The sequence below is a fragment of the Neltuma alba genome, unplaced genomic scaffold (assembly GCF_004799145.2).
Source record: "Neltuma alba isolate B1F8T4 unplaced genomic scaffold, ASM479914v2 tig00011709_pilon, whole genome shotgun sequence".
In the NCBI taxonomy this organism is placed as follows: domain Eukaryota; kingdom Viridiplantae; phylum Streptophyta; class Magnoliopsida; order Fabales; family Fabaceae; genus Neltuma; species Neltuma alba.
Window position 1 is genome coordinate 100,698 of NW_021636345.1, and position 19,513 is coordinate 120,210.

The following is a 19,513-nucleotide window of genomic DNA, read 5'->3' on the forward strand; positions in this document are numbered from 1 at the left end:
AAAATTATACTAAACCCAAACATTACAGATTTACAGTTGCTTTAAAATTAAACATTAGTCAAGAGAAATCCAGATCCTTGGAATATTGATGGGCACACCAGGCGATCTGTGACAAAAACTCGTGGTATTTTCTCCAGTTTTAACAAGTCAATAAACAAGAGAGTACACACAAGTCGCAACCATGAGTTCAATGCACAAAAATATAAACCACTAACAATTTTTGTGCTTTAGCTTTTTGTAGATAGAATGATAATAAAGATAGATTACTCCAATGAAATAGGTGGCACCATCATCCACTAATACACATTTCGCTAAGGATAGGTTCCATCACGGTAAACAGACCTACTTTTCTTTTTCATCTTTCACGTTTTTAAGGCGCTCTTCATCGCAACTTTCAACAAAATATTCTTCATCGCTGGTATAGCAACTCTCAACAAAATATTCTTCTTCATCACTGTCATCCCCACCTTCATAATAATACCCTTCACCGTCATTTGCAAAACAAAACTCCTCTCCATAGTCATCATAATAACACTCTTCACCCTCCTCATGATCACTTTTCCCCTTTTGTTGCAGAAGTGAACACTCTCGTGGTTGCTGACCGCTTAACCTCTCTTGAATTTGATCCTGATTGCTGTGCCCTGGCATGGACCTGTTAAAGTAAAAGATCAGCCCAATCAACAAACACTCAGCCCAAATATTTGGCCCATTAGTTCAGTATTCTAGAATATTATATTAGGGCTACGTGTACAGTGTTTTCTCAATTGTATATCTCATGTCACACCTCTATATATAGAGCACTGTAATAACCTCTTCAAATGCAATGATTAAACTGTTCTTTTTATCCTGTTATTGGCTTTAATATCCTTTTCATGGTACCAGAGCCACCGTCTCTCCATTGCTACAATTTTTTTTAACACAAAATGTCTACTATCTCGTCCAGCACCTCTTCTACTTCTCCTTCTTCTCAAACTTCTCCTTCCTCCACTCTTCCCTCTTACTCTGCCTCGGCATCCTCTCCCTCTCACTTTATTTCCATTAAACTTACCAATGAGAATTACACCATCTGGATGGTTCCCTATCTTCATGGCCAGCAGCTCTATTCCCACATTGATGGCACCACTATTCCACCGTCCATGAGACTTGATGATGGCACTATCAATCCTGAATACACTTCTTGGTTTCAGAAAGATCAATATATTCTTTCTGTTCTCATCTCCTCTCTATCTGAACCACTGATAGGCCAAGTTATTAAAAACAAAACCTCACGTTCTATGTGGCTAGCCCTTGAATGCACATTCACTCAAAAATCTCAAGCTCGCTTTCTTCATCTCCATAATCAACTCACCACACTTAAAAAAGGCTCTGAATCAATCTCAGACTACTACAAGCAGGCAATCATGCTTTCCGAAGCCCTCAGCACTGCTGGACGTCCAGTTGATGACATGGACTTTGTTGCATATCTTCTAAATGGTCTCGGCACTAATTTTGAGTATATTGTTGCTTCCCTTACCACCAAAGCTAATGAGTTGTCACCTGAAGATGTCCTAAGTTATCTCCTCATTCATGAAGCACGCTTGCACAACCTCCACTCAACACTACAAATTGATTTCTCTGCCAATGCAGTTTCTAGACAACCCCCCTATGTGCCTCACTTTTTTCGAAATGTTCATCATGGCAGAGGTCGTAGTGGATGTTTTTCAACTCGTGGATGGGGCAGATTTGGACGTGGCAGAGGATGGTTTTCTGCCTTCTCTCCCGCTTTTTCCACCTCCAGTACACTTTCTGACAACCAGTGCCAGCTGTGTAGACGACAAGGCCATACTATACACAATTGCCCTCACCGTTTTGATCATGCTAATAACAGGATAAAAGGCTTTGCTCTGCTCCATCATGCATCTTTACCTCCACGTTTCTGGGCTCATGCCTTTGCCACCGCCGTTTATTTAATTAATAGTCTACCGTTTGCTTCTCTCAATTTTAAATCTCCTTATCACCTCCTTTTTAATCACAATCCAGATTACAAATTTTTCAAAGTTTTTGGTTGTGCACGCTGGCCCAATCTTCGACCCTATACCAAGAACAAGCTTGAACCACGTTCCACTCTTTGTATTTTTCTCGGGTATGCTACTGATCACCATGGGTATTTATGTTTTGATCCCAAAACCCGTCAAATATATATCTCTAGAGATGTCCTATTTGATGAGGCCCAATTTCCAGCACAAACTCACTTCTCTTCGGCCCATCCTGTCTCCTCCCCTTTCAATCCTTTTTCTACCGTCCCCTTCCTACCCAATTCCATTCAGCACAATGTTACCGTTTCTGGGCCTCACATTTTTGGGCCTTCCTTTCAACCTACCCACTCCAGCCCACTTCGTTCACCAACTCCCTTTTCCCCACCCGGTTTGACCTTATCTCCTTCCCCCTCCCCTGCTACTTCTCCGTCTCTCTCTTTTTCTAAACCGCCATCCACTGCTGCACGGCCACACCCCATGACTACCCGTGCTCAAACTTGCTCCCTTCTCCCTAAACAATTTCAAGATGGTACGATTCCTTGGCCTCCTCCTAGATCTCGCCACACTTCTCTGCGCTCGAATCCCAACATCTTTGCTGTGTCAGATACCCCCACCTCGGTCCTCTCCGGTCTGTGCCAGCTCGAATGGTGTTCTGCTATGGAATCTGAACTCAATGCTCTTCTCTCCACTCACACTTGGTCTTTGGTTCCACCTCCCTCCCACAAAAATGTTGTTGGTTGCAAATGGGTTTTTCGCTAGAAGTTTCGCCCGAACGGCACACTTGAGAAGTGCAAGGCGTGACTGGGCTCCCACCAATCTCCAGGTATCGATTATACTGATACGTTCTCTCCGATCATCAAGCCCACCATCATCCGTCTCCTTCTCTCCCTCGCCGTGTCTAAAGGATGGTCAATGCACCAGATTGACGTTCATAATGCATTTCTCCATGGCCTTCTGGATGAAGAAGTTTACATGAGTCAACCACCAGGTTTCAAACACCCACTGTTTCCACAGTATGTCTGCAAGTTACACAAGTCGATTTATGGTTTGAAACAAGCTCCGAGGGCATGGTTCTCGAAACTGAGTATGGTTCTTACCCAACTTGGTTTTATTCCCTCAAAATCTGATTCTTCTTTGTTTTCCCAAATTTGTGGCTCTTCTGTTCTGTATATGCTGGTTTATGTTGATGATATCCTGATCATTGGGTCTCATTCTGCTGATATTCACAACTTAATTGCCACCTTGGGAAACCATTTTCCTGTTAAGGATCTCGGACCTTTGCATTATTTTCTTGGCATAGAGGCTCAATCTACATCCTCTGGTCTTTTCTTGTCTCAAAGAAAATATATCACTGATTTGTTGAAGAAAACAAATATGTTACATTGTAAGCCTGTTCGAACCCCCATGGCTGCCTCCACCAAACTCTTTGCTTTGGATGGGTCCTCTTTCAATGACTCATCATTATATAGAAGCACTGTAGGAAGTCTTCAATATTTATCTTTCACACGACCGGATGTGTCCTTTGCTGTAAACAAAGTGTGTCAATTTCTCCATACACCCAGAGACAGCCACTGGAAGGCAATCAAACGCATACTTCGGTATCTGCGTCATACCATTGATCATGGTATTTTCATTCAAAATCCTTCTGCTTCCTCTCTTATTGCCTTTGCTGATGCTGATTGGGCAGGATGCCCTGATGATAGACGATCCACTGGAGGTTTCTGCATTTTCTTTGGATCTAATCTCATTTCTTGGAGTTCTAAGAAACAACAAAGCGTGGCTCGCTCCTCCACTGAAGCAGAATATAAATCCTTAGCCTTGGCCACCTGTGATCTAATATGGCTTCAAACTCTTTTAAAAGAATTGGGTATTCCACTCTATAGCGCTGCCACTTTGTGCTGTGATAACATTGGAGCAACATACCTGGCAGCAAATCTCATTATGCATGCTAGAACCAAACACATAAAATTAGACTACCATTTTGTTCAAGAAAGAGTAGCTGCCAAGGCCTTGAATATCACCTTCCTCTCATCCAAGGATCAAATAGTTGACATCTTTACCAAACCTTTAGATGGTTCCCGTTTTGAACATCTCAGGTCAAGCCTCACAGTTTGCTCACTCCCGTTCAGCTTGCGGGAGGCTGTCAGAGTAAAAGATCAGCCCAATCAACACAACACTCAGCCCAAATATTTGGCCCATTAGTTCATTATTCTAGAATATTGTATTAGGGCTACGTGGACAGTGTTTTCTCAATTGTATATCTCGTGTCACACCTCTATATATAGAGCACTGTAATAACCTCTTCAAATGCAATGAATATATTGTTCCTTTTATCCTGTTATTGGCTTTAATATCCTTTTCAGACCCGAGTCATAACAGAAAATAAGAAAAAGAAAAAGTAGTGAGAAGTTACCTTTTAGTCTGCAAGCATATCAAGCGTAACATAACATACTTTAATTTGTCTGCATAAATTAACATACCATCTTGTAGCAACCTTCTTCAAACCTCTCCAGAAATCCAGCAACCCAGCGATCAGCATTTTCCAGCCACTCATATCGATGCATAGTAGCAGTCTTCGCAACACTTTGAATCGACAAGACAAAATATATGGCAGCAAATACAGATTCCTATAACGTTCAATTTCTAAGACAACTATAGGTAACAAACCAGAGTTCTCTGTTTTTCAGTAATCTTTATCACATGCACACGTAAGATTCTTCACTTATTGTTTCTCATCTCACAATCTTGCCATCTCATTAATATCACATGGCCAAGCCTTAAAGTATTATTTCAACTTAGTTAATCTGACATTATGGGTTAATGACTTGAGTTGATATACCTTTTCACCAACTTTCTCTTGCTGTTCCTTTACCTTCTCTTGAAGGTTCTTAAGCCTCCTATTCACCCTTAATCGCTTTTCCTGTCAATGTGAACGCAAGCACAACAAGTAAAATCCTCCAACAGATGTGAGAATGATGTAAATGAAAACAATTATTCTTTTACCAGACAAGTACAATCAATTCATTTATACAAAATAAGGATTTGAAAAAAATATGCCAGTTCATACCTTCACATAGCTCACACCGAGGTCCTTCCTCGAGTACCCCCGATCTAAGTTACGCAAAACATAGTTGTTGTAGTCTTTGACAATCCTCATTATAATGTCTGAAGTAGATGTCCCTTCTGTTCGTTTTGTTTCCTTGAATTTCCCAATGGATTTAACCTGCAAACAAAAATTGATTCACATAAATTATACCTGAAAAGATATACTTTCATCAAAATAAACAACCAAGGCTGACAGAACATTTTCTCATACATATTCATAAACATCGTTTCCAGCCCCACTGGCATCAGCATAGATGTGAACAATTCATCGGCAAGTGCAAAAGATTATACTATGCATTCAAAAGCTTCAACCATTACTCCACCAATGCAAATACAGAGTTAAATATTATGATCATTACAAATCCAATAAACACGTAAGAACTAGAGAGATACGGGCAGGGAATTTTCTTACGGAAGAGCATCATGAGCCACATAGTCGATCTTGTGCTTGTCAATAAATTCTTGTGTCATAACCCATGGCGCATCTGGAATTACTTCATCCACCCACCTGCTCAAAGTTAATTCTCATTATTATGGTAAGTCACTAAGAGCTGCTTATTCACCCAAAAGAAAGAAAGAAAGAAAGAAAGAGTTGACATAAGCATCTAACTTGCAGTGCCGAAGCGATTCATAACGTTCAGCCTCCGTCATAACAGTTTTGCCCTTGTATTTGTTGGTGACTTCTTCGTTGCAACATCCAACAAGCAAGTAGGTATTTGGAAATCTAAAATTTGCGTTAAAAGGCCACAGAATTAGCCAAACAATAATGAAAATACAATTTCATGATTCCAAACTTATATTTCATTGCAAAAGCACGAACGGAGAAAAGAACATCATAAATTACTTTAGGATAGCGATATAACTAATTTTTCAGAATTTTACAGAAAATGTCCCCTTTCTCAGAAGCACACTTAAACTTTCTCAAGTCATCTAAATAAATATGCTATTACTACTATATCAGTTCATATCTAATTTGATTATATTGTTTTGGACTTGCGCTCTGAATACCATTAATATCATTTTTTTAGGATTAAAAAACCTTCTCTCTCTGTCTTATAAATAGGAGCAGAGGAGTAATATATTTTTTTAGAATACCATAAGCATCTTATCTAATTCCTTCTCTTATTTGATTGTTGTTGAAAGAACATCGATATAATTAATTTAAAAATTTGATAAAAATATGAAATAAATCTTACACATTTACTCACTAATTATATCCTATGTTAGGGATCAAAGAGTAGTAAAAAAGATAAATAGCAGTTATATACGTATTTAAATATTGCGTTATAAAAATATCCATCTAATCACGAGAAACTATGAAAACGATCGAAAGAGTAATAAAACGTAGTCTCACACTAACAACCGCCAACTAGAGACCTCTCGCCTTTTGCTGAAAAGGCGATCACTGACGCAAATGTCAATTCGTAAGTAGGCTTTCTCTACAGCTTTGCAGAATTCGAATGATTCAATTATTTTATTTTTTTTAATGTTTGATATATATTTAACTCTAGTAAATTACACAGCTTAAAAAAATGAAAACAAGCTAAGTGGAGCTTAAAATAATTTAGAGGTTTCTTGGATTTCCATGCATAATAGAATGCATTCAAACTCCCAAGTCTTATTCAAACAATCAACACATTAGTTTTATAAGAAAGAAAAATTATATATATATTTATATGGTATGCACTCATCAAGCATGTAATGATCCTATACAAGAAAGAACTGACTTGGTCCTTTTAAAAATAGAATAGTAGTATAAATTTATTTAAAATGGTTCTAAGATGTACAAAAAGACAATTGAAGGTGCTGGTAAGAGAAGAGTATAGGAAGATTGAAAATAATAAGCAATGAAGTTATCAAGCAGAGAACCTTTTAATCGACTAATTTATCCAAAAATTTAATTATTAATAAAATATAATAATATTCGTTTAATTTATATAACTGACTCTTGTCATTAAAAACAACTATCATCATAAAGGATTCATAAACAAGAAAATGTCACCATCATCGAGCCTTCTCACGGCCCAATCTTTAATTTTAATTTTAATATACTTGATTAAAGTTCTTTTTTTTTTTTAACCAGCATACTTGATTAAAGTTCACCAAAAAAAAAAAGGTAATAACTTTATATCGGGGACTTGTTTCTTTGTAGCCGCCGGGCTGCTAGACGAGAGAGAGACTATATAAAAAGGATAAGTCTTCATCTTACATGTGGCTCCACCGTATATTTTTTTAAAAATTAAAGCCTCTTTGTATTCTTCGTGGATTGAACGTGTTGACTAAAGTAATTGACATATGTTTAGTAAGGTAATAGGTTTGATACACAATTTTGAATTGACTCACCTAAGATATTACGTACATTGATGTGATATCACAACATCTCAGGTCATTTCATTAAGAATATAGTTATAGTTGGGCATAATCGATCAACGTGAAGGGCAAAATGGCAGTAGTTGGAGTATTTAAAATAATAAATCATGTTTGTTGAGTTGTCACATTTGTTACTCTTTTTATCCTAAACTAAATGTAAATTGAGAAATTTATTTTGATATTAAATATAAAATCTCAAACTAATTTGTCTCATATGCAAATTTATAATTTTTTTCAAATAATATCCTGTTAATTGTACACACATATACATGCTAAATGGGGATTTATCAATGAGACAATACAAATGATGAAAGAGATATTTTAGAAAATTTAAAATATATTTGTTACATATAATTAATTTCAGTAGTTTTTTTAATTTCTATAAATTAGTTATTTAACATTTACATTTAAAAATTTACAGAGTATATTAGCTCATAGCTAATTCCTATGGGTCTTTGAAAATTAAGAAATTAAAGTTGGGTCTTCACTTGATGAATGCAGATTAATTAAGTATTCATCAGCTAATGTGTCACCTTTCAAGGGTGGTTGGTGATTTATTCTCGTTGTAATGCCTTATGGGCACGTCTTATCATGGTAATAATTAATATAATTCTTATTTTTCGTTGCATTATGTGGTTTTTTTTTGTTGATACAAGCATTATCACTACAAGGGATTGTAGAAGTAGCAGCGGAACCTTTCTAGCGGTTAAACAAAACCGCTAGAAATTTCAGATATTTCTAGCGGTTCCTACAAAAACCGCTGCAAAATACAGACGGTTTGACCATTAAACGCACATTTCTAGCGGTTAACCCCTAACCGCTAGAAAATTAGAGCTAGAAAACTCCCCGGGCTTTGGCGGGAACTTGGCGCCAAATTTGTAGCGTTTACTTTCTAGCGGTTCAGGCTAATAAACCGCTAGACACTGAAAAATTCTAGCGGTTGATGCATGAAGCGCTAGAAATTTTTTTCATTCCCCGAGGAGTTTTAGAAATTTCTAGCGGTTCGGTCCCTAAACGCTAGAGATTTCTAGCGGTTCACGGCCGAACCGCTAGAGATTTCTAGCGGTTCGGCCGGGAACCGCTAGAAAGTCTGGCGGTTCAGGCCCGAACCGCCAGACTTTCTAGCGGTTCGCGGCCGAACCGCTAGACATCTCTAGCGGTTCGGCCGTGAACCGCTAGAAATTCCCAACGGTCATATGACCGTTGGGAATTTCTAGCGGTTAGGCACAAAACCGCTAGAAATTTCTAGCGGTTTTGTGCCTAACCGCTAGAAAGTCTCGGTCTATATATACCCCCCCCCACACTCTCACTTCTTCAATCGTTCTGGAAGCGAAGCTCTGCTGAATTTTCTTCACAAACATATTTGAGTTCTGATTCAGTTGCAGATCCTTATTTTCAGGTAAAAATAGTAATTTATTGATAAATAATTTTTATTTTATGTTTTATTTTATTAATTTTATTATGTTATAGCTTATAAATTAATTTTTTTTATTTCATTTATAAATAATTACTATTTGTTGTTATTAGGATGCCTCGTCGACATGGGAAAGACCCAATTGATCCTGAGAGAGCTGGACCCAGTGAGGTTCATCATGATGCTGATGAGCCATTTCCCAGCATTCATGACTACGATCTGAGCGAGGAGGATATCCTCAGTTTTATGGAGCATGATGGTATTGAGCGGACTGAGGAGGCTCATTTTACTGGGGATGAGCAACCCCATGCTGATGCTGCTGACGAGGAGGAGGAGGAGGAGGAGCAGGATCAGGGGAATGAGTATCCCCAGGCTGCACAGCGTCCTGCTCCGAGACGTCAGGCTGGTTATGAGGTGGAATTTGTCGGTAAGTATTTATTTTAACTTTTTAAAGTTTTGATCAGTATTTAATTTATATAGAAATTATATTAATTTATTGATATATAATTTATTTCTTAATTAAATTTTGTAGACACTGAGGGGAACAGGTCCTATCGGAGGCTGACAGCCAGAGAGCTGTCTATGATGACGGGCGGACGAGTGGTTGTGCCGCTCAATGAGTTGGGCCAACCGACGAAGAAAGGTGGCCAGTTGTACAACAAGTACGTGCGCCTCCTTGGTCAGCAGTGGACGCTGTTCCCCATCTACGTGCAGGACTGGAAGAAGATCACCTCAGACAAGAAGCAGCAAGGCTGGGAAATAATGAAGGTAATATAAAATTGTTATTTATAATTTTTTTTAATTTAAATAAATGATTATATATTTTGTTTTCAAATAATTTAATTGTTTGATTATAATTTTTTATTTATTTAATTTGTTTGTTATTTATAATATTTTTAAAAGTAGTTAAATGAATATATATTTTTAATTTAAATTATTTAAAAGTAGTTAAATGAAAATAATTTGTTATTGATTTCATTAATTTATTACTTATAATAATTTTAAATTTAGTTGAGTAAAAATATTTTTTTATTTAAATTACTTAATTGTTTAATTATTATTAAACTTTGATTAATTTATATTTTATTTATAATATTGTTAAATTAGTTAAAAACTAATTATTTGTTTTTAATTATTGAAATTGCTTAATTATTTGTTTATAATTTGTTATTTAGTTAATTTATTATTTTAATCATAGAGTAAATTTATTCTGGGGGAGGAGTTGAGGGCTGACACGATCAAGAGGCTGGGGATGGCATGGAAGAACAGGAGGGCCGACCTGTGGAGGGAGAAGAAAGGTGACGGGACGAGGCCCCTCCAGGAGATACTGGCAGATGTACCTGGTGGAGTCCCGGACCAAGACTGGTCCACTTACGTCTATTTTAGGATGACGGCTGACCAGATGGTATGATAATATTGTATTAATTATAATTTCTTTATTTTTTATCCGACTTGACTCATTTAATTTAATTTTTTTACATTTTGCTTCAGGCTCTTTCTAGGAGAAATGCTAGGAGCGTCAGGCATCAGACGATACGTCATAGGGCTGGATCCAGGAGCTTTGCGATCACTTATGACGAGATTGTGAGTACTTGAAATAAATTTATTAAATATGTAGATGTATTTAATTTGTAACTAATTATTTCTTTGATTTCATTTACAGATAGAAAAGACGCAGCAGGAGCGGGGATACACGCCCACTTATGGCGAGATGTGGCCGATGGTGTATAGACCCCGAGACGGGCGTGCGTCGGATGAGGTTGAGGAGATAGCGGTAAGTAATAAATTAAATATTAATATAATATCACAGTGTAGATATCATTATATTATAATTAACTTCTTTATATTAATTTTGGTAGGCACGGATGACTCAGGTCGATTCCGAGTTGCGTGAGTCTCAGGGGTCTGCCTTGGATCCCACCGCCTCACTTTTAGCGGGTCTTGGCCGGCCGCAGCACCCTGGTCGAGTTAGCGGGCTTGGACTTGGACCTACACCGACTAGGCTGCCCCGCTCAAGTGGCGCTGGCCCTTCATATACTGCTGGGAGCTCTCATGCGAGTGCGAAGCGGCCGGGTTCCTCATCTTCAGAGGAATTGCGAGAGGAGCTCAGACAAGAGTTCGAGGCCAGGATCGTGGAGCGTGATCGTCAGTTCCAGGAGCGTGATCGTCAGCTCCAGACGCAGCTTGACCAGCTCTTGGCAGCTGCTACGGCTCTGCGTCATGTGGTGGTCAGTATAGCTCCAAACATCTCGGTTCCTGACATCCCCGACCTACACATGCCACCAGTCCCGCCCCTACCCCGCCATCCGCCAGTCCAGTCCCAGCAGGTTGAGCGGCCTGCCCACCGTCAGCCGGAGGATTCAGCAGAGGATGATCCCGATGATGCTGCTTCTGCCCCCCACCCATGATTTGCTTTCATTGTATCGGATTTTATTAGAATCTTAATTTTACGGTTTTATATATTATTTAGATATTTATCTAAATTTTATATTTATTTGTTTCCTTTATTGATTTATTTCTATAATTTTATTTATGTCAAGTACTAATTAATATTGAAATATTTATTTATTTATTACAACATCAACATTACAATTTATTAAACACGTTAAACATATTAATTACTCGAAATAATTCTATAATCATTTATTAATTTAATAAATATTTTTAAAACTGTAGAATTTTCTAGCGGTTCTGGTGAACCGCTAGAAAATTTGAGAATTTGACCGATTTTTCTAGCGGTTATAAAACCGCTAGAAAATTCAAAACAGATGGAGAGAAAATTCCCGTTAAACCGCTAGAAATTTCTATCGGTTTGTAACCGATATTTAGAATTTCTAGCGGTTAATAACCGCTGGAAATTGAAATTTTCCGTTAAAACCGCTACAAATTTGTAGCGGTTTTGTAACCGCTACAAAAAAATGACCGTTCCTCCACCCTCCTTTATAAGCTGAAGCACTTCAACTGAATTTCATTTTAACTTCTCTTTGAGCTCTGTGGCATATTTTCACGAAATTTGAGCATTATTAGTCATGGATAGGTCGTGGATCAACTTGCACCGGTCGACTCCGCAATACTTGGCTGGTCTAAACTATTTCTTGGATTTTGCTTTCGCCAATGCTGCCGTAAATGGTAAGATTCAGTGTCCCTGTCCTAAATGTAATTTCAAAAAGTGGCATCCCAAAGATATTGTTAGGGAACATTTAATCTTTAAGCCTTTTCCGCGAGAGTACGTATTTTGGCAACTACATGGGGAACGGCTAGATATGGGTGCTGAGTCAGTGCCAGTAGTTTCACGGATGGGAGTTCGAGTGGATGAGGCCGATGCCGTGAATGATGCTGTGCGTGATGCTTTTGGTGTTCACGAAAGCTCGAATCCCAACGAAGATGAAGTAGAGGGACCTCAACCGGAGTTTCTAAGAAACGAAACTGCTCGGGAATTTTTTGACCTCATGACCGAAGCTGACAAGCCTCTTTATTCTGGGTGTACAAAGTATTCGAAGTTGTCATTCTTGGTGAGGCTGTATCACATCAAATGCTTGTGCGGTATGACTGACAAGGCGATGTCTATGTTGCTGGAGTTACTGGGAGATGCTTTCCCCCAAGCTGAATTCCCTCCGTCTTTTTACGAAGCAAAAAAGATTATTAACAAGCTTGGCTTGAACTATAAGAAGATAGATGCATGCCCAAACGACTGTATGCTATACTGGGGAGATGATGCCAACAAAGAGATTTGTACGAGATGCAAGACGTCACGCTATAAGTCGGTACGAAAGGGCAAGAAGCAAAAGAAGAAACCGGCCAAAATTCTCAGGTACAAATTATTACAGCGTGTTACTTGTTCCGTCTCTAAAAATATTCGGTATTTTAAATTTTTAATATATTATTTTCTTAGATACTTTCCTTTGAAACCACGGTTGCAAAGAATGTATATGTCATCAAAAATGGCTCAGCACATGAGGTGGCACGCGACTGAGGAAAACCTAGATGGTAGGTTAAGGCACCCACGAGACTCGGAGGCGTGGAAAGCGTTTGATGCGAAATTTCCAGACTTTGCCAATGATCCTAGAAATGTACGTCTTGCATTGGCAACCGATGGTTTTAATCCCTTCGGAAACATGAGCACAAGTTACAGTATCTGGCCGGTGGTGTTAATTACATACAATCTACCACCTTGGATGTGCATGAAGCAGAGCTCCTTTTTGCTTTCCATGATCATTCCTGGCAAGAAAGCACCAGGAAATGATATTGACGTATACCTGCAACCGTTGATACACGAATTGCTCGACCTATGGACGAATGGTGTTGAGGCATATGACTCACATGACAAGCAACTATTCAATCTCCGTGCAGCCTTGATGTGGACAATAAGTGATTTTCCCGGTTTGGGAACTTTGTCTGGCTGGAATGTGCATACTGGGTTGGCCTGTCCTGAGTGCAATTTTGATTCTGTGCCATGTCGCCTTCCACACAGTCGCAAGTGGTGCTTCATAGGACATCGACGGTTCCTTGATTCCAAGCACAGACTTAGATTGCAACGGATTCGCTTCGATGGGAAACAGGAGAAGAGAGATCCTCCTGTTACTTTGTCTGGTATGGATATTTTGCGGCAGTTAGAAGATGTTCATATCGAGTTTGGTAAGAGTGTGGATCCCGAACGATTGGGACGACGATCTCGTGGGACATCTGATACGCAACCTATGCAATGGCGGAAGAGAAGCATATTTTTCACTCTTCCTTATTGGGAATCTAATTTGCTACGACACAGTTTGGATGTTATGCACATTGAAAAAAATGTGTGCGATAATGTGCTATATACGTTGCTCAATGAAGCTGGAAAGTCCAAAGACCATCTCGCAGCTAGAAAAGATTTACGGGCCTGGGGAATTCGTGAAGAGGCTTGGCCTGATGAAAACGACAAGTTTCAGCCAGCTAAATTCACCTTGACAAAGCAGAACAAGGATATCTTCCTCTCGACGTTGAAGAACATAAAAGTACCAGATGGATATTCTAGCAACATCTCAAGGTGTATCGATCTGCAGGCTCGAAAGGTTACTGGGTTGAAAAGTCATGACTCTCATGTTCTTATGCAACAGTTACTTCCATTGGCCTTGAAAAACACACTTCCTTCTGATGTATCGGTGGTTTTGGTAGAATTATGTTCATTTTTCAAGAAGTTGTGTGCGAAGGTCTTGGTAGCGGAAGAGCTTGATCAGCTGCAAAATAAAATTATTCTTACACTTTGTCACTTGGAGATGATATTTCCTCCATCATTCTTTACTGTTATGGTTCACTTGACTGTCCACCTTGTTCGAGAAGCAAAGGTTGCTGGCCCAGTTCACTATCGATGGATGTACCCTATAGAGAGGTACTAGATTATCTTTTATTCCCGCCTCTTTAAATTTCACATTGTTCTTTCATTTACTCGTAATTATTAATGCAATTTTAACTTACAGGTACTTGGAAAATTAAAATCATATGTTAGGAATAAGGCATGGCCTGAGGGGTCAATAGCAGAAGGTTATTCCGGAGATGAGGTCCTAACTTTCTGTTCGAGGTACTTTGATGACATGGAGACATCTTTTAACCGCCCGCGTCGCGTAGATGATTCTCCTCCCGGTCCTTCCACGTCAACTTTATTTCCTCCTGTTGGGAAACCAGTTGGAGGATATGAATTCTTCAGACTCACTCCTACAGAGAAACTCCAGGCACACAGACACGTTTTGATAAATTGCAGCCAAGTTGAACCCTTCATGCAGTAAGTATATATATCATATAAGCTCACTAGCTTTTACACTTTATATTTGTTTCTTATTGACTCTTCTAACAAATTACACTTTACTATAGTGAGTTTAGGAGTTATCTCAGCGTCAGCTACGGGGCCGTGCGCGTTCTGCTGACATTGATAAAAGAGTCCACAAAGAGTTTCCCAGTTGGTTTACACGTCGAATACGTAATGACAACAGCCCATACACAGATGAATTCAGAGCTCTTTCTCTCGGTCCGTTAGACCATGCACGGAGGTTTACCGCGTACAATGTCAACGGCTTCAAGTTCTGTACGGTTGCACGTGATCAGGGATTGCTCACACAAAACTCTGGAGTTTGCGGGACATTCGGAACGAGATGTTATGCTAGCAGTAGTGATGGCGATATGCGCTTTGGAGGCGTCACTTACTATGGAAAGCTAATTGACATTATTGAGTTGACTTACCAGCTTTTCACCGTGACACTGTTCAAATGCTCCTGGGCAAATACGACAACTTCACGGGGACTCGCTACTGACCATTTGGGCATCACCTCAGTCAATTTCTCAAGACTTATTCATACGGGGGCATCTGAAGATGATGAGCCATATATCCTTGCTTCTGAGGCACACCAAATTTACTATGTCGAGGACGAGAAACATAAAGACTGGAATATGGTCGTTCACCTCAAGCCACGGGATCTTTACGATATGGGTGATGGTGACATTATTTACGACAGTGAACCCTTCCAACCCTCGAATTTTGAAGACTTCTTTCCTCAAGGAGATGATAATTTGCCACTTATCAGGTACACGTCTTTTCTTAAATTATTTAAATAATTAACTACTAATTACTAATTTTTTCCAAATACAACATAAATTTAACAAATTTTTTTAAAATATGTCCTTTCAGGCCGGATGATGATGGAGAGTAGCAGCATCCAAAATAAATTATTTAACAAATTTTTCGTCCATAAATACATATGTATAAATTAAAATTCGTAAAATTTTTTTAAAAATAAAAAAATTTTCATTTGTAGCGGTTCATAACCGCTACAAATTTTTTCACGAAATTGTAATTTGTAGCGGTTATTAACCGCTACAAATTACAATTTCGTGAAAATTGTAATTTGTAGCGGTTAATAACCGCTACAAATTACAATATCGTGAAAAAATTTGTAGCGGTTATGAACCGCTACAAAATACATACCTGTAAATTAAAATTCGTTCAGATTTTAAAAATAAAAAATACTAAATTTCTAGCGGTTAATAACCGCTACATATGTAACCGCTACTAATTACTAGCGCTTTATATACGCTAGAAAATGAATAACAGCTACAAAATGTTATAAAACGCTACAAAAACACCGCTACAAATGTGTCGCTGATCTCTATAAATACCATATCTTCTCTACATTCATTTACTCCATCTCTTTTCCTTCCTCTCCTATTCTTCTTCATAATTCTCTCTTTTTTTCTTACTATCTCATATTGTGGTTTTTTTCTCTTTACTCTATGGTAAGTGAATTTTATTTTATAATTCATTGTATCTTTTATTTGTTTTTATTTAAAATTTACTAACATATTTATTTCTCCTTTCCTTTCAGATTTTTCTTCTCCACATTTGTCATGCCCTCCTCAACTGATTCAAATACTCATCAACTTAATACTATAGGTTCAATATTCCAAAATATATCATCTTCAATTCAACTATCTTATTAAATATTCAATTAAATTATCTTGTTAGATTAAATTCACTTCTTTTAACACATTCATAATTTAATTACATATTTTTTATTACAAAATTTGAATATATAAAATGTAACATATAACTAATTATACAAATTAACAAAAATTCTTCAAAATAATTTATTTAATGGTTTTTAAAATTATAATATGAAAAACCATAAATTTTTTTTTCTGGCACGGTAAACATTTCTAGCGGTTCAGAACCGCTAGAAATATTTCGTCAAATTTAAATTTCGCGCCAAACTTTCTAGCGGTTAAGAACCGCTAGAAAATTTTCCCGCCATTCTAAAAATTCAATTGGTGTGAAAATTTAATTTCCCAAACATTTCTAGCGGTTCTATAACCGCTAGTAATTTTCGCGCTACTGAAATTATTTAATTCCCGTTTAGCAGGTTTCTAGCGGTTACAAAACCGCTAGAAATTTTTTCCGGGGAGACGTTTCTAGCGGTTATAAAACCGCTAGAAACGTTTCCCCGGAAAAAATTTCTAGCGGTTTTGTAACCGCTAGGAATGTGTCTCCTTCAGATAATTTCTAGCGGTTCGTAACCGCTACAAATGTTCTATCGTTTTGACCATGATGTGTAGCGGTTGAGATAACCGCTAGAAATTTTTTCTAACACCTGTTTTTCTAGCGGTTTCGTTAACCGCTACAAATGTTATTTGTTGCGGTTAAAACCGCTAGAAATGTAACACCATAACCGCTAGAATTAACATATTTTTTTGTAGTGTATGTGGTTGTTAACATTATTATATGCATAATCCAAATTCAGACCGCGGCCTAGATATGATTATAATGGACCTAATAAATTAGAAGGTGGATGGACTTTAAGGAAGAGACATTGAAATTTGAAACGTACAAGATAAATAATTTTTTTCTTTGAAATTTTTTTAATATCTAACAGACAATTCTATTTTATCCTTGTGTGATGATCATATAAATACGCAGTAAATTTTATTTATAAAAAATAAAAAATTACGTACAATACAATGCATGTAATTGTTTTTTTTAAAGCTATATTCTACTTTATTTAAGGAAAAATCTCAGAAAAATACCACTTGAATTTCAAAATCACAAATAACAAATTCTACAAAAATATGTTTATTTACTTTTTCAACTGTAGTAAATTGTTATTAAAAAATAGGAAACGAAACTGATTTGAGATTTTAAAATTCAAATAATTTATTTTTGAAATTTTACCTTTATTTAATCACTGTAAGGGTGACGAGAGAAATAATTGTACCTGAATGTACTCATCTATTCATTTTTCAATCATATCTTTATTTACAAATCATTTGTATAAATCAATAAGATGTACTTTATTTAGATTAAAAATAACATGCTTAGGCATGTGACTCCGGATTCAACTTTGAATAATTTTTATGATAAGTGGCTAGTTTTTGAAGAATTCCATAATATAAAATTTAATTATAATACATTACAAAGATGTGTGTGGGGGGGGGGGTCTGGTTTTTCGTATTAGGCTGCATATGCCTTGAAGAAACATGATAATATCATTGTTATGACCATATACATTGAATATATATATATATATATATTTAAAAGGTATGGGATGGGACGAAATACTAGTTCTGGATATACTTAAAAAAATTGAAATGAAAAGGTACGTGAGAAAGATGCAGCAGAGGTGAGGGGAACGGAAGAAATTAGGTGCATGCTACTCTCAGTGGAAAACTTGAAGTAATCCATCACTTTTTATCATTGAACAATCTAAAGTGTGCGCGCACCAGTCAAGAAAGGGTTGCCTAATATAATAATATTAATGGCCAACTACTTCCAGTGAAACAGGAAATGCAGAAAAATAACTTACTTTTCAAACATGAACAGTATCCCACAGCACGCCACCAGCTCAAAAAGCTCACCTATAAAGAGGACATGTTCCTCAATACTTTCTCATTCACTCTCGCCACAACCAAAAACCTTATCAGTTAACTATCCCTTACCTTCATACATATTTCTGCTATATATCTTCACGGGCTTTAAGTTTCTTAGCAGCTAAACATGGCAGTGTGTGAGATTCCTTCAGTGGTGCTAGGCTCTTCCACCGGCGAAGTGAAGATGCCGGTGATCGGGATGGGGTCTGCGCCAGACTTCACCTGCAAGGTTGACACGAAGGAAGCCATTGTGGAAGCCATAAGGCAGGGCTACAGGCACTTAGACACCGCCGCCGCCTATGGCTCTGAGGCTGCCCTCGGAGAAGCCATTAAGGAGGCTCTTGAGCTCGGCCTCGTCCCATCCAGACAACACCTCTTCATCACCTCCAAGCTCTGGTGCACCAACAATCATCCTCACCTCGTTCTTCCTGCTCTCCAGAACTCTCTCAGGTCTCACTTCTTTCTTTGACATATATGTTTCAGGGTCACAAATAATAATGGAGGACTTAGTTTGTATGTATGTGTATATGTTGTGGTGCAGGAATCTTCAGCTGGAGTACTTGGACCTGTATCTGATTCACTGGCCCATCTCTGCTAAGCCAGGCAAGTTCGCGTTCCCTATAGAGGCGGAAGATGTGGTTCCTTTGGACTTGAAGGGAGTGTGGGCGGCCATGGAAGAGTGCCAGAGGCTGGGCCTCACCAGAGCCATCGGGGTCAGCAACTTCTCCGTCAAGAAGCTCGACCATCTGCTGTCATTCGCTAACATTCCGCCGGCGGTGAATCAGGTGGAGATGAACCTGGCATGGCAGCAGAAGAAGCTGCTGGACTACTGCAAATCAAAAGGGATAGTGATGACAGCGTTCTCGCCGCTCAGGAAAGGAGCGAGCAGGGGACCCAACGAGGCCATGGAGAGTGATGTGGTGAAGGAGATAGCAGAAGCGAGGGGCAAGTCCAGCGCTCAGGTTTGTCTGAGATGGCTCTACGAGCAAGGCGTGACCTTCGTGCCAAAGAGCTACAACAAAGACAGGATGAACCAAAACCTTCAGATCTTTGACTGGTCGTTGACTGAAGATGATCATAAAAAGATAAGTCACATTAAGCAGCAACGTTTAATCCAGGGACCCACCAAGCCTCAGCTTCCCGATCTCTACGATCACGAAATATAAACCATAGATGATATTTGATTGATTAGGATGCCATCGATTCTGCAGAACACAAAAATAAA

The 19,513-nt window shown here is 38.2% G+C and overlaps 2 protein-coding genes across 2 annotated transcripts; one reads left to right on the plus strand and one right to left on the minus strand.

Moving 5' to 3' along the window:
* Positions 1-209: 209 nt before the first annotated feature.
* On the minus strand, positions 210-18,367 carry LOC114717140 (choline-phosphate cytidylyltransferase 2-like). The gene is made up of 10 exons (XM_028902236.1): positions 18,358-18,367; positions 18,225-18,276; positions 5,731-5,844; positions 5,533-5,628; positions 5,332-5,374; positions 5,083-5,238; positions 4,841-4,935; positions 4,496-4,598; positions 3,521-3,535; positions 210-627 (listed from the first exon to the last, which is right to left on the minus strand). The coding sequence occupies exons 1-10, from the start codon at positions 18,365-18,367 to the stop codon at positions 343-345; spliced, it is 969 nt and encodes a 322-aa protein (XP_028758069.1). The 3' UTR covers positions 210-342.
* Positions 18,368-18,415: 48 nt separating this feature from the next.
* LOC114717162 (NAD(P)H-dependent 6'-deoxychalcone synthase-like) lies at positions 18,416-19,454 on the plus strand. Its single transcript, XM_028902258.1, has 2 exons — positions 18,416-18,738; positions 18,830-19,454. The coding sequence occupies exons 1-2, from the start codon at positions 18,416-18,418 to the stop codon at positions 19,452-19,454; spliced, it is 948 nt and encodes a 315-aa protein (XP_028758091.1).
* Positions 19,455-19,513: the final 59 nt, after the last annotated feature.